Source organism: Mesoplodon mirus, assembly GCF_964341445.2.
Source record: "Mesoplodon mirus genome assembly, chromosome: 6".
NCBI classification, from domain to species: domain Eukaryota; kingdom Metazoa; phylum Chordata; class Mammalia; order Artiodactyla; family Ziphiidae; genus Mesoplodon; species Mesoplodon mirus.
Window position 1 is genome coordinate 80,576,787 of NC_138982.1, and position 13,436 is coordinate 80,590,222.

The window sequence follows — 13,436 nt, forward strand, 5'->3', positions numbered from 1 at the left end:
AGGTAGAGGGCTATGGGTAAAAGAACAGTCCATGGATGAGTACTCCCTTGTAAAGGAGAAAGGCTTTGCAACAGCTTCTAAAAGTAGTATGACAGTCAAACAGGACATTAAGACTAAGAATGACTGTATGCTTACTTACACCAATATATCCACTTTTATAATGATATATATGATCAGTTTAAAAACTAGATGAATCAACTTAAGAAAAAGGTTACATACTTTAAAAAGTTACTTAAAAGAAAGATTCGTAAACTGGAACAATCTCACCTGTCATGGGATCAAAGAGCTGATTAGCTTCTAAATCTGTAAAAGTACTACTACAGACGGGACATTTGAAGGAAGCCCGGTTGGTGGAATCTCTCTCATCAGTTTCAATCCTCCTTCTCATGTGGTCCAATTTATATTTTACCACATTAACAAGAGTACGATAATTGATAAAGTAGTAGTTGTGGCGAGTGGTTTTCCCATCTGCAGCAGTCTCTACCCTCATTCTGCACTTGATGAATTTGTCTCCCTTTAAATTATTCAAGACTGATCGAAGTTGCTTCCGATCAAACTTGAGCAGCTCCAGCATGTCCTCCTCTTTCACACAGGGGTTTCGGATCAAGATGTCCAAGGCCAAAGCATGCTCAATGCCATAAAACCCCCGGATCACATACTTGGCTAACCGCTTCAATGCTGCAGGAACCTCGGTGAGGACATCTGGATCTGCCATCTTTAGCAGCAAACTTCAACTTTAAATGTACTGAATTCAGGAAAAAAAAAAGAGAAAATTAGCTAGGCATAAGGACAAAGTAATCATTTTAAATCTAGAATAATCAACCCATTAGGTAGCTGGTAATCGCTATTCTTGGAGTGCCACAAAGGTACTTACAACATTGTTTTTAAAAGACTTATAATGCCTAAGCATTTAACAGAGAACAAAAGATTCTCTGTTACACAAAAGATTACACCTTAAAAGCTTGATATATTTCCTAAATGGTTACTTTCATGACCTACTGTGTGTTTAATTCCAAAAATTAACATTACTTATAGCAATGATATACTATATCAAGCTCACTTTATTTCAGAAAGAGAAACACAAAAATCTAAACAAAGTCTCATTATTCTTAATGCTACAGATCTTTGGGAATGCTGGGGGAAAAAAACCCTGAGAAACTTAGCAGTTAGCATATTCTTTTAAGTGCCTTTATTTCCTTTCTTGAGTAAAAATTTTCTACCAAGATAGATTCTAGGATGTTTTACATAGTCATGCTATCACAATAAAATCACAACAAACCAATAAATGCCTAAGTAATCACCAGCTGGGATGTTTGGCAAAATTACTGTTATAAATCTGAAAGAAATTAACAATTATATCCAGACAGCTTTACCAAGCTTGAAAAGTTAAATGACCAAATAAGCAAATGCTATATAGTTCTAAAAAACAGTAACAACAAACACCAAGATATCCTTAAATACTGGATCCCCTGCAGGACAAGTAGAGGCTAACTGTACCCAGAAAGCTGTCTTCTAGAAGCCCAAACTGGCATGGGCTAGACTTTCATGTGGTTGTTTAAAAGCCTGGGATTTAGAATTAGAGTCAGATAGCCTTGTTTTAGTGGCTGTGTGATCCTGAGCAAATCCCTTAACAACTTCAAGCCACACTTCACTCTCTGAGAAATAAGGATAATATCAACTACTTCAATGAGGTTGTTGTGATGAATAAATGAGAATGTAATGTGCTTAGGAAGCACCTGTTAATAAAGACACCATCTATATCAATTTAATACATCTCAAACTAAAAACGGCCAGGCACACAGACTATATCACATAGGCTATATCAAATGAAATTTCCCTACACTGGGAAATTTGGGAAATGAAAATTTCCCAAATTTCCCTACATAAGGAAATTTTTAACAGCCTATTAAATTATTTCCATAGGGAATCATAGTGTTATTAATACTAGTTTCTACTGAATCTTTTATTTAAAATCAGTAGTTATCAACCCTATCATGCTATTTTATAAGAAACAGTTTTATATCCACAGTACTATTCTAAAAAGATATTCCTAAATAACGAATGAATACACATATGGTGGGGGGAGGGTGGATATAATACCCTACCTTTAATAAAGGAAAAATAAAGTCAGTTATATTTTGGATTGTAAATACTCAGGCATGACTATATATAAGAGATAACAAAGTAGCACCTAGGTCCAAACCTGTGGTCCTAGAGCCTTTTTATCATCCCAATGCTTAAGGATGCCAAGCAAGTGCCTGGGTTCAACACCAAAGTAGTAGCATAACACACTGCCATGTGCATTTTATTCTTTCTAATTTGGCCTATACATTGAACTTGAACCTAGTTTGGGGTTTTTTTTGTTTTGTTTTACATGGCAGAACACAACATGTGGCTTCGGAAACAAACCAAAGGATGGCAGACAAATGTCAAAATAACCTACTTTTCCAGTATTATTTCCTACTATTGTACTCCCCTCCCTGACCTTCCACCCCATATACTCCATTTTCCAGGCCAATGGTTCTCAACACTGGCTGTAAAGCAGAATCATCTGGGGAGCATTTAAAAATACCCACCCTGGGCCCCATTCCCAGAGATTCTGTTTCAGCTGGTCTGGGCAGGCCAGATTAGGCATCACACTAATTTTTAAAGCTCCTTAGGTGACTCTAATATACAGAATAAGTCCCTGACCACTGTTATCAACAAACTGGGTACCTGACTATTACATACCTGGCCAAAGCACATCCTGCATGGGGAGGGCCCTGTGCCACATCATTCAGCCTGTTACCTTTGCCTGAAACACCCTAGGGGGCCCTAAAGATTTGAGAAAGGAAGTGACATGAGGACTCTGCAGTCCAATAGTTTTAGGTTTTGAATCCCAGTTCCACCATTTCTTAGCCCGTGACCCTGGAAAATTCTCAGCTTCAGTTTCATCAGATTAACAGTGCCTTCCTCATAGAGTTGATGTATGAGATTAAATGAGATAATTCATGTAAAGTGTTTGACTTTCAAGGCTGGCATCGTAAGAGTTCCATTAAGTACTGGCATACATAACAAGACTCCCTACTTAGAAAAGTGACTCTTACAACAATTTGAGAAATGGGCTGAAGTAAGTGAAAATGGAGGCACTGTGAAAACATTAAGAGCGATAGTAATCAAACCTAAACTATGAAAGACAAGAAAAAATTACAAGAGGACAGGATGAATGAAACTTATTAGAGGAACAAAATCAAAAGGACCCAATAATACATTGGAAATGGGAGTTACAGAGTAGGAAAATTTTAAATAGCTATTTGGGGTTTTTTCCCCATTTTTTTTTATTGTGATAAAATATACATAACATAAAATTTACCGATTAAGTATTTTTAAGCAGACAGTTCAGTAATGTTAAATACATTCATAATGTTAACCAACTATTACCACCAACCACTTCCACAACTCTTTTCACCTTGTAAAACTGAAACATTATACCTATTAAACAATAACATATAGCTATTTGTTTTAAACCAGTGTAACTAGAAAAGTACTACTATGAGAAACAGGTTAACACCTGAAGAGGAACAGGTTTGGAAGAAATGAGGCATTCATTCAGTTTTAGTTGCTTGTCTTTGAGGAAATACCACAGAATATTACTATGAAGATGTCCAGCAGGTGGCTGAACAAATGAAACTGGAACTCAGCAAAGAAGTCATGCTGTGCCACCTTGTTCAAAATCTCTACACTCTAAAATCCTCCTTCCTGAACATTGTGCTCTCTCCTTCACTGCCTCTACTCCCCAAATTATGCTGAATCTCCTCAATCTCTGGATTTCATAATACTGAGATGAGAGGTCTCAAACTGGTAGCCTGTGCCACATCGTTTGACTCAAAGAATGTTTTGAAATTTTTCTGAATTTGTGGTCAACATTAAAAATCATGAGATTTCACATCAATTTCAATTTTTCAGGCCCTCTTGAGAACTGCAAATATCTGCGGAAAAAAATGAGACCATGTCCCCACATGGAAATAATTAGCTAAAGAGCAGCTGACATTTTTAAACAGGGAAGGAGCTTGGCTGGCCTCTGGAGACTTTTCAGTGTGTGACCTCTGGGGGCCAGGCCTTGTTTCTTCTTTTTAGCCTCAGAATCCATCAGTCACCTCCCAACCTCACCTACCACCCTACAGCCCAGACCCCCAAAGGCAAGTTGGTTTTGCTTTTGAACCCTATGTATTCTAATCATACAAACACTGGGCAACAGAGTTGGAGAAACAAAGTTGAAACGAATGCACTCTCTGTGCTTGGTCTACCCTCCTCAGCTTCATCTCCGGCCACACTGGCATTCTCTCAATTCTGTGAGCCACACATGCGTTCCCTACTTCCAGGCCTTTGCACATGCTGTTTTCTCTGCTCCCACAGCTAAGCCCAAAGTCCCTTCTCCTAATCATCCTTCACATCTCAAATGACATTTCCTCAGAGACACCTTCTCAGATTTCCCTTAGTGGCTCAGAATGATCCCCCCCTTCACATGTTCCCATAGTTCTTTCTCCTTCTTCGCTGCAGTGAATAGACTTATACTTTCTCCATGTCTACCTCGGAGACCAGGAGATTAATCTTGTTCACCACTGACTTTCCAACGTGCAGCACAGCTGGTCTAGTACTTCCATAAAACTTTCTATAGGTCTCGTAAAGCACCTTTTCTTCAAACATGCCCACCCTGCCAGCTTCCCCCCAATTCACTTCCTCCACTGCAGCTTCCAGAGTAGAAAAAGATAGGGTATTGGAAACCCTCTTCTTAAACTTCAAATGGTTTTAAGGAGGTGAAAGCATCAAATTCGTGATTATAAAGGATTATGCTGACTGCAGCGTGTAAAAGAAGGAAGGAGTGGATGTGGGGAGTCCTGTCAGATTATTTCAGTATACTTCTATTCCAGTTCCAGAAGAACTTGGATTCTACACAACCAACTGGCTTTCTCGGCTACCATATTTCACGGTACTCTCCACGCCTTCATACATACAGTGGCATATCACCGCGAAACCTCCGGACAAGCTGGCCTCCACGAGCCCGGTAATGTTCACCTCCTCCCCACTGTGACACCCCGACACCCTAGATCCCCTCGGACACTACCAGCTGAGTCCAGAGGCCACACTCGGCGCAGCCAAGCCCGTCCTACCCGAGGTCGCACATGGGCCGCTCCGGGTCAATAGTTCTTTGGAAACCAAGAAGAGAACCGAGTCAAGAGAGCAGCTAAGGGGGAGGAGGCTAGCTATGGAGAAAGGAGCGAAAAGAAGACACCCTGAAAGGCGGCGCCAGGCCAGGGAACCGAGAACAAGGAACAGGGAACGAGGTTTACCAAAGCGAATCCTCGAACACTCCCACTACAGCTTCCCTCAGCGCCTCAACTACTGGTTTAAACGAGCCACGCCACTTGTGCGACAAGGATAACGCCCTATTCCTGCGACGAGCTTTAGAAACCACCCGCTACTTTTAACCAGGCGGGCCAATCAGCACAGTGAGGCCTTCAATCAAGACAGTCACGCTCCTATTGGCCAATGACATTGAAGAATCCGCCTTCCAATCCCAGCTCTGATTGGCCTATAATCCCGGAATAGGCGTTAACCTCAGGAAGGCAGTGGCAAGATGGCGTCCCTGGATCGGGTGAAGGTACTGGTGTTGGGAGACTCAGGTGAGCCGCTTAACCCACTTTTGGGGCTCCCGACACTTTTGAGTTATCCGAAAATCCTCCCCTTTCACTCTCCTTTTACACACACACCGACTAACTGACTCCGGCCCGTGGCTGAATTCCCTCTCAAGGCCTAAAGACTACACTTCCCAGAGGACTTTGCTCAATTTTACGGAGCGGCGGCATCGCACGGGTGGGGGGCGCGGAGCCGGGGCCTTTCTCTGATTTCGCTGGTTTCTACGTCGGTTTCCAGGGCGACCGAAGCCTAGTGATCCTTTGTTTTAAAAGATTTGCGGAGGTTGAGTGTTGTACTGGGCGCCGTGCTGAGACGGAAGTTCGGACCGTGCCTTTAATAGATTTTGTTAATTAAAGAAATCAAATGTGCACTAAGAAGAATGACACTGTTCCAGGTGATTTGCATATATTAACTCATTTAATCCTGAGATCAGTCCTATTATCCCATCTCACAAATGACAAATCTCTTTTACAAAAAAAAGAGATATAAATGACAGAACTAGTTTGAGCCGGGAGTCCACATACTTAGAACACTAACCCATATTATTTCGTGAAGTATCAGGTGGTAGACCTGTTTTACTCTCAACTGCGCTTCTTTTTTCTTTGTTCTCTTTAATCTTAATTGAAAAACTGTTATGTGCTAGGCTGGAAGAAATAGAAAAAATAAGATAAGGGCCATTTTATGAAGCAGCTAGGACTTAATGCTGAGCCCAGTTTAATCCTAGTGTTAAAATTCTTACCTTGGACACTTGAGAACAGGAGTTGAAGTCTGTGTTTCTATCTCCCCTTCACTATCCTGTTTCTCATACCCTCCACTCCTAAGCTTCTTAAGAACTTGGAATAAATGTTAACCTTGCATTTCATAGATGTGCTTTTCTGGAGTTGACCTTTGCATGTCTGCTTGAGCAAAGACGTTGTGTCACATGCTTGGAGGTGGAGAGGACATACCCCAAAGAGCTTGAAAACTAGCCTTACCAAACTGAATAAAATTGGTGGGGGGAGGAGGTTGAGAACATTTTCACGTTGCCTGAAGATTATTTGCATTGCAAAGTATTTTACAGAGAGCATTATTTAATATTCCCTTCAGAAAGTTGCATTATGAAATTCTATGAACATAATCCAATTTATGTCAACTTCAGTTCTTTAGCATGAAGTGGTGCTGAAGTTAATTTAATAAAAGCACTCAGTTTTACAGATAAAGAAAGCAACGGTGGTCTAAATGGGCTTCGTAAGAGTACCACCAAGTAGGATTTAGAAGAATCCAGAGCTAACACAGTTCTTTATGATATGTGAAGTGGGTGCTTTCTCTCATTTATAATTACCTTTCTATTGCATCTAACAATCGCTTCATGTTACATCTTGTTCAAACTAGTCGATTTATTTTTTTTCCCCAAAAAATTATTTCCCTATTATAATACATGGCAAATGCTGAATTAGGTGCTGGGGATATAACTGTGGAATCAACGCATTACACAACAGCGTTGAATTGGCTGCTGTATTAATGTGAAAAAAGTGATCAGGCAGTTAGTAAGCTTTTTAAAATTATTATTATAGTTTAGTTGTAAAACAGAAGACACAGCCATGCCCAACAGGAAAGTGATTGATCTTGTCACACATTCACTGATGTTAGGCTATATGTGCAAAGTCAATTATTGTCTTTTTATCAGTTCCCTTTTAACAATGATTTGCTGTCTGACAAGTTAGAATATACTTTTTACATTTCATCTGCCTTTGTATTTAAACTTCAAAGTTTACTTTTGAATAAAGGCTCATTTCCCCTGTGAAATTTTGAGGATTTTGCAAATATATAACGGAATGACTAGGGGTTTAGAAATTTGTTTGTATCCCATAGAGATATTTGATAATTTAGTAAGGAATCCTGAAAGTCTCTCTAACATGCACATACTCTTTTCTCTTTGTTCCTTCATATGTAAGGGATGAGCTTAATACATTACCAGCTCTGTTTGGAGCTGGCATTTATTTGATTATATTGAACTTTTTTCCCTCAGCAAATCAAGTGCTTTCTTTTCATCTAAGTTAGTTCTAATGATGAAAACATAGAATCAGAATCTCCCAAAATTCTTAAAGTTATCCACTATTCTTGGCACTTCTGTTGTTCTTACTGTTTAAAGTTCATCCCGTGTTAGCTAACTCTTATCACCCAATGCAGTTAATTCATGGAGAGCTATACAATATTATTACATAGAGATGTTTACTCTGACACAGTTAAGCTTAACTAGAATTTCAAGACTTGTATCAAGCTGATAACTAAGTGCCTAGTTATATTCCTCCAACATAAACAAACCTACATGCAAACACAAAAATCAACAATATGCCCTAAAGGCCATAGATATCAGATGCCATGCAGTAAATAAAATACAAAGCTCACTTTGAGTAGTCAAAAATCTTACGTGCCTGTATGTAAAAAAATAAAATGAATGAAAGGGAAATCTGGGAAAATGTTTGGTTCAGTTACATGAGCAGCTAGTATATAAAGAGGTCATATAAATTGATAACAGTAAAACCTAGTAGATAAATGGGTGGAGCACATCAATAGATAATTCATAAGAGAGGAAAAACAGCTGGTTAGCAAAGATGAACATAATGTGTATTTTTACCAGAAGGTAAAGAAATGTAGACTAAAGCAAGATGTCACTTTTTTTTCTCTTATAAGCTAACAAAGATGAAAAAGCAACTACATACTGTTGAGGTGCAACAAGACCTGCAGGCTTATGTGTATGGCGGGTGGCAGAGTAACCAGATAAACGTTGTCAATGTATATCGAGAACTTTCAATGCTGATTTCGGTTTACATATTAATTTCACTTCTGGGAAGGTATACTAAAAAAATAATTTTAATTTTAAACAAAAGTGTAAACAGAAATCTTTTCTTAGCATAGTGAAAAGTTCAAAGCACCCTAATATCTAATAATGAGAAAATGGTTAAAGAAATCATTATCTCTCCTCTCTGAACTACTGTGGAGACATTAAAAATAATTATGAAGATTCTGTAATAACATGGAAATTTTTAGCCACTAAATAAGTACTAATTAAGGCCCTCTCTGAGTACTGGAAATAAAAAATGAGTAAAACCCAGTCCCAGGCCTCAAAGAACTTAAAATCAAGCAGAGTGAATAAAATCTATAAACAAGCAAGTGTAATAGTGTATTTTAAGTGCTCTATAGAAAAATGTTCAGTGTAGAGCAGAGATGCAGAGGATGGTGGGTGATGTGCTTAGTTCTACCTGTATGGAGTAAGAGAAGACTTTATATCTAGAATGATGCTGAGTCTTGAAAGATTAATTCACCAGGCCAGTGGGAGAGGGGAAATGGAAGGAGAGGATGGGTAGGATATTTCAGACAAAACCAGCTGTGTAAGCAAAGGCTTATGTTTCATTGTTTTTAAGTACACTGTGTATATATTCACAGTAACAGCCTGCTTATAGAAAAACTCTGCTTATAAAATTAAATCTGCATTGACAGTAGTGCTCTTTGGGTGATTTATTTTCTTCTTTTTTCTGTACTTTCTAGATAGACTGTAAATAAAACTTTATAATAAAAAGTGATAGATCCATGCACAGTAATGCACACAAAGGGGTCGGCTAAATTTTTGATAACAACTAGTGACGCATAAAGATTCACCAACAATGCTTGTTATAATGGCATCCCAAGATATGTTAATTAAATGAGTAACTCTACACATAAATGTACAGGGATAGCTCATTCCCTTTCCTCTTCCTACAGATCTCAGAATACTAACCCTAGCATTAGTAAGTAGATTATCCTAAACCCAGGAGATCTATAAGAAAAGAAAGTGCTGTCCTACTGAATGGGAGAAGATATTTGCGAGCAACATATCTGATAAGGGGCTATATCCAAAATATATAAAGAACTCATGCAACTCAATATCAAAAAACAATCCAATTAAAAAATAGGCAGAGTACTTTAATAGACATTTTTCCAAAGAAGACATACACATGAAAAGATGGTCAGCATCTCTAATCATCATCTCTAATCATCAGGGAAATGCACATCAAAACCACAATGAGATATCATCTCACACCTGTCAGAATAACTGTCATCAAAAAGACAACAAATAACAAATGTCGTCGAAGATGTGGAGAAAACGGAACCCTCATGTACTGTCAGTGGAATTGTAAATTGGTGCAGCCACTGTGGAAAACAATATGGAAGCTTCCCAAAAATTAAAAATAGAATTACCATATGATCCAGCAGCTCCACTTCTGGGTATTTACCTGAAGAAAACAAAAAGACTAATTCGAAAAGATGTCTGCACCCCTATGTTCATTGCAGCATGATTTATAGTAGGCAAGATATGAAAGCAACCTCAGTGTCCACAATAGATGAATGGATAAAGAAAATGTGTGTATATATACACATACAGGTGGATTATTAGCCATAGAAAGAATGAAATCTTGCCATTTGCGACAACATGAATGGATTTAGAAGGTGTTATGCTAAATGAAATAAGTCAGGAAGACAAATACTGTATGATCTCACTTATATGTAGAATTTTTTAAAAAATGAACAAACAAAATGAAACAGACTCATACAGAGAACAAACTGGTGGTTGCTAGAAAGGAGAGGTGGGGAGAGGGGTGAAATAGGTGCAGGGAATTGAGGTACAAACTTCCAATTATAAATAAGTCACAGGGGTGTATTGTACAGCATAGGGAATATCACCAGTGGTACTGTAATAGCTTTGCATGGGGACCGATGGTTACCAGACTTACTGTGGTGATCATTTTGTAATGTATTTAAGGGTTGTACACCTGAAACTAGCATAATATATCAACTATATTTCAATAAAAAGAAAAGACAAGTGCTGTCTATGAAGTTAAAGGGCCATGATGTAGAAGAAGAAGAAGAGTTGTTCTTCTTTTCCAAAAGAAGTCTGGGCCAAGTGGTTGACTGCTTTCTAAAAATCACTGTATGGGAGAACTGGCATATCTAAATATAGAATTGTGAAATGGTGAATCCCTGTCACTGATAGTGTTCAAGCATAATCTGAAAGACCGTCTAACAGGGTCTGTGGAAGGGACCTCTGCATTGGTGGTCAGGATAGAGGAGATTACCTCTAAGATATGTTAAGATTCTACAATTCTAAAATAGGCTGAATAGATGAAATCATTCCAAAGGAAAGGGATTCGTTTATTTGAAATTGCCCTGGACCAGTAGTTCTCAAAGTGAGTTCCCTGGATCCGTAGCATCAACATCACCTGGGAATATGTTAGAAGTGCAAAATCTTTGGATTCCATGACAGACCTGTCAAACTGGAAACTCTGGGGACAGGATCCAGCATTCTGTGTTTTAACAAATGCTCCAGAGGATTCTGATGCTAAATTTGAGAGAACCAGTGTCCTTAACCATCTTCTCTTTATCAATGAAGCTTATTAAATCATTGGTATGGTATGAACACCCTTTAAACAACCGTGCTTTACATATCATTATTACTGCTTATTCTCAGTCTTACTTTTGCCGTAATATATTTCAGCATGTCTTTTAAATGACTAGAGTTCTTGTGTCTTTTACAGGTGTTGGGAAATCTTCCCTAGTTCATCTCCTGTGCCAAAATCAAGTGCTGGGAAATCCGTCATGGACTGTGGGCTGCTCAGTAGATGTCAGGGTATGTGTTTCTTATATTTTAGTTTTTCCGTGTCATATTAAAGATAACTCCTTCAAATTCATGATCCAATTACAGCCCTGTAGTCAAGACTAAGTAATAATAATAGCTGGGTTTTATTAAGCACCTACTTTGTGCTAGATACTATGCCCAATGTTTTACATGTCTGCTTATTTAGCCTTTTTAAACTGTAAGATATAGCTACAAAAACTAAGGCATAGAGAAGTAAAGTAATTTGATCAAATTCATTCAGTTCTTAAGAAGCAGAGTTAAGATTTGATCCTAATTAGTCTGATTCCAGAGACTTCACTTTTAATTATTATGCTGTATATCTAGAGTTCACTTAACATGCTCCATAAATCACTCTGCTCGAGCCTTTCCCACTAAGACAGCCAACTTTTGGCTAGAAATATAGTGTAAAGGCAAAAGCTTCTGGAGCCTTATGTCTAGGTCATCTGTTCCACATCACATTTAGGAAACCCAAGTGCAGTTTCCGCTGAATTAATTATCTTCCCAGATATTTTGGTCTTGCTAATTCCAGCTATTCCTGTCCAGGCCTCTCTTGTACTGGCATACCTCTCTCCATTGAGTTAAGAAATAAATAAGGAGGGACTAGCAGTTAGCTACATTGACAGTTATTTTCCTTCAGTTCCTTGAACCTGTTATTCCACAGTCTGTGATGTATATTGCCACGGATTAGAAATCCTCTGTCAGCCTAAGTGTTATTCCTTTTTAAGGTAATTTCTTCTCTCTAGTTGCTTTAGAAAAAAAAATTTTTTAAATAATCTTTGATGTTCTGTAGTTTTGCTAACCTGCATCTAAGGGTGGATTAGTTTTTAGTCATCCTAGTCAGAAGTTGTACGCCTCGTATATATCTTCATTTTTCAAAATTTTTAGCCATTATCTGTTTGCCTTACCTTGTTTCTTCTATCTTCTTCTTTTGAATTTCTATTGGATTTTTGTCCTCCGCAACTTTTAATTGCACTTTCATGTTTTCTATTGTTTGTTTCTCCGTGGTGCATTCTGGATGATGTACTCATATCTGCCTTCCAGTTAACTAAGAATCTCTTCAACTATGTCTAATCTGTTTTTTAATAAATCCACTCAGTTTTTTATTTCAGTAACTGTAACTTTTAATTTCCAGATGTTCCTTTTGGTTCTTTTTCAAATGTCAAAATTTTTCAAAATATTCTGATCTTTCATTATATTTTACTTTTTATTTTAATCATATTCAACATAATATTTTATGGTTTCTTTTGGCTTATTCTATTTTTTTTCTGGGTGGGTGACAGATCTCCTACTTGCTATATATGCAGACTCTACCTCATGGAAATGTACCTCTTGTATGGTTTGTAATTCTTGAAGATGACCACGTCTTCAACAGGATTTTTTTCTCCTCTTCCCTTTTGAAGTCTTGTATGCTGTGTTGTGAGAGTACAGTGCCTTTCATTTCTGTTGCTGCCAGAGCCCTAGAGATTTCAGTGATCCTTGTAATTTCTCAGCTTGGAATTTCCATGCAATCTTGATAATGTAAATTCCCCCCAGCATCTGATTGTGGTTTCCATTTTTTGTGGATCTTTCATCTACTTTCTACAAGGCCCCTGACAGAAAGTTTTTCCTGCTTTCCTGAGCCAGTGGACAGTTTTTCCTACTCTCTTTCACTGACTGAGCTGCTCATCAAGGGTCCACATTTCAAGAAGGGAATCTGTTCTTTGTCACTCACCCACATATACTTTGCCTTAAAAGCTGGAAAACAGATTCCTATTCTTGGCTGGGCACTAAAACTTTGGGGACCAACCCCTGAAGTTATATCTGAATCTGGGTCAGCTCCCACTTCATACTCTTAAGTTTATCTTTCATTTCTAGCATCTGGGGAATTTCCTTTTTTTTTTTTTTCTCAAGCGTGTCCTTTTTATTTTTAAAAAATATTTTTATGGCATTTCTATGAGTTTGAAGTCAGAGGGGACCTGTCTATATCATTTCAGCCTACTATGTTCCCAAATTCTTAGCTATGGAAGAAAAAGAAATTCTAGATAATGAATTCAGTGGTAACTTTATTTAAGTTTGGGAGACCCAATAATAAGCTCTGGACAAAATTTCCCTTTGGACTTTTCTAGCT

At 38.1% G+C, this 13,436-nt stretch overlaps 2 protein-coding genes across 5 annotated transcripts in view; one reads left to right on the forward strand and one right to left on the reverse strand.

Moving 5' to 3' along the window:
• The window catches only part of GTF2E1 (general transcription factor IIE subunit 1), a 35,230-nt gene extending 29,839 nt beyond the window's left edge, over positions 1-5,391 (reverse strand). The window contains exons 1-3 of one of the 4 annotated variants that reach the window (XM_082624254.1): positions 5,151-5,322; positions 2,731-2,814; positions 268-745 (exon numbers count right to left, since the gene is read on the reverse strand). In XM_082624254.1, coding sequence (XP_082480380.1) covers positions 268-715 — 448 coding nt within the window. In that variant the 5' untranslated portion in view covers positions 716-745; positions 2,731-2,814; positions 5,151-5,322. The other 3 variants (XM_082624255.1, XM_082624253.1, XM_082624256.1) reach the window with 3 other exon arrangements.
• Positions 5,392-5,601: 210 nt separating this feature from the next.
• RABL3 (RAB, member of RAS oncogene family like 3) overlaps positions 5,602-13,436 on the forward strand; it is a 38,364-nt gene continuing 30,529 nt past the window's right edge. Inside the window, exons 1-2 of the mRNA XM_082625998.1 lie at positions 5,602-5,663; positions 11,229-11,320. Of these exons, the coding sequence (XP_082482124.1) occupies positions 5,618-5,663; positions 11,229-11,320 (138 nt within the window). The 5' untranslated portion in view covers positions 5,602-5,617. The remainder of the gene's footprint in view (positions 5,664-11,228; positions 11,321-13,436) is intronic.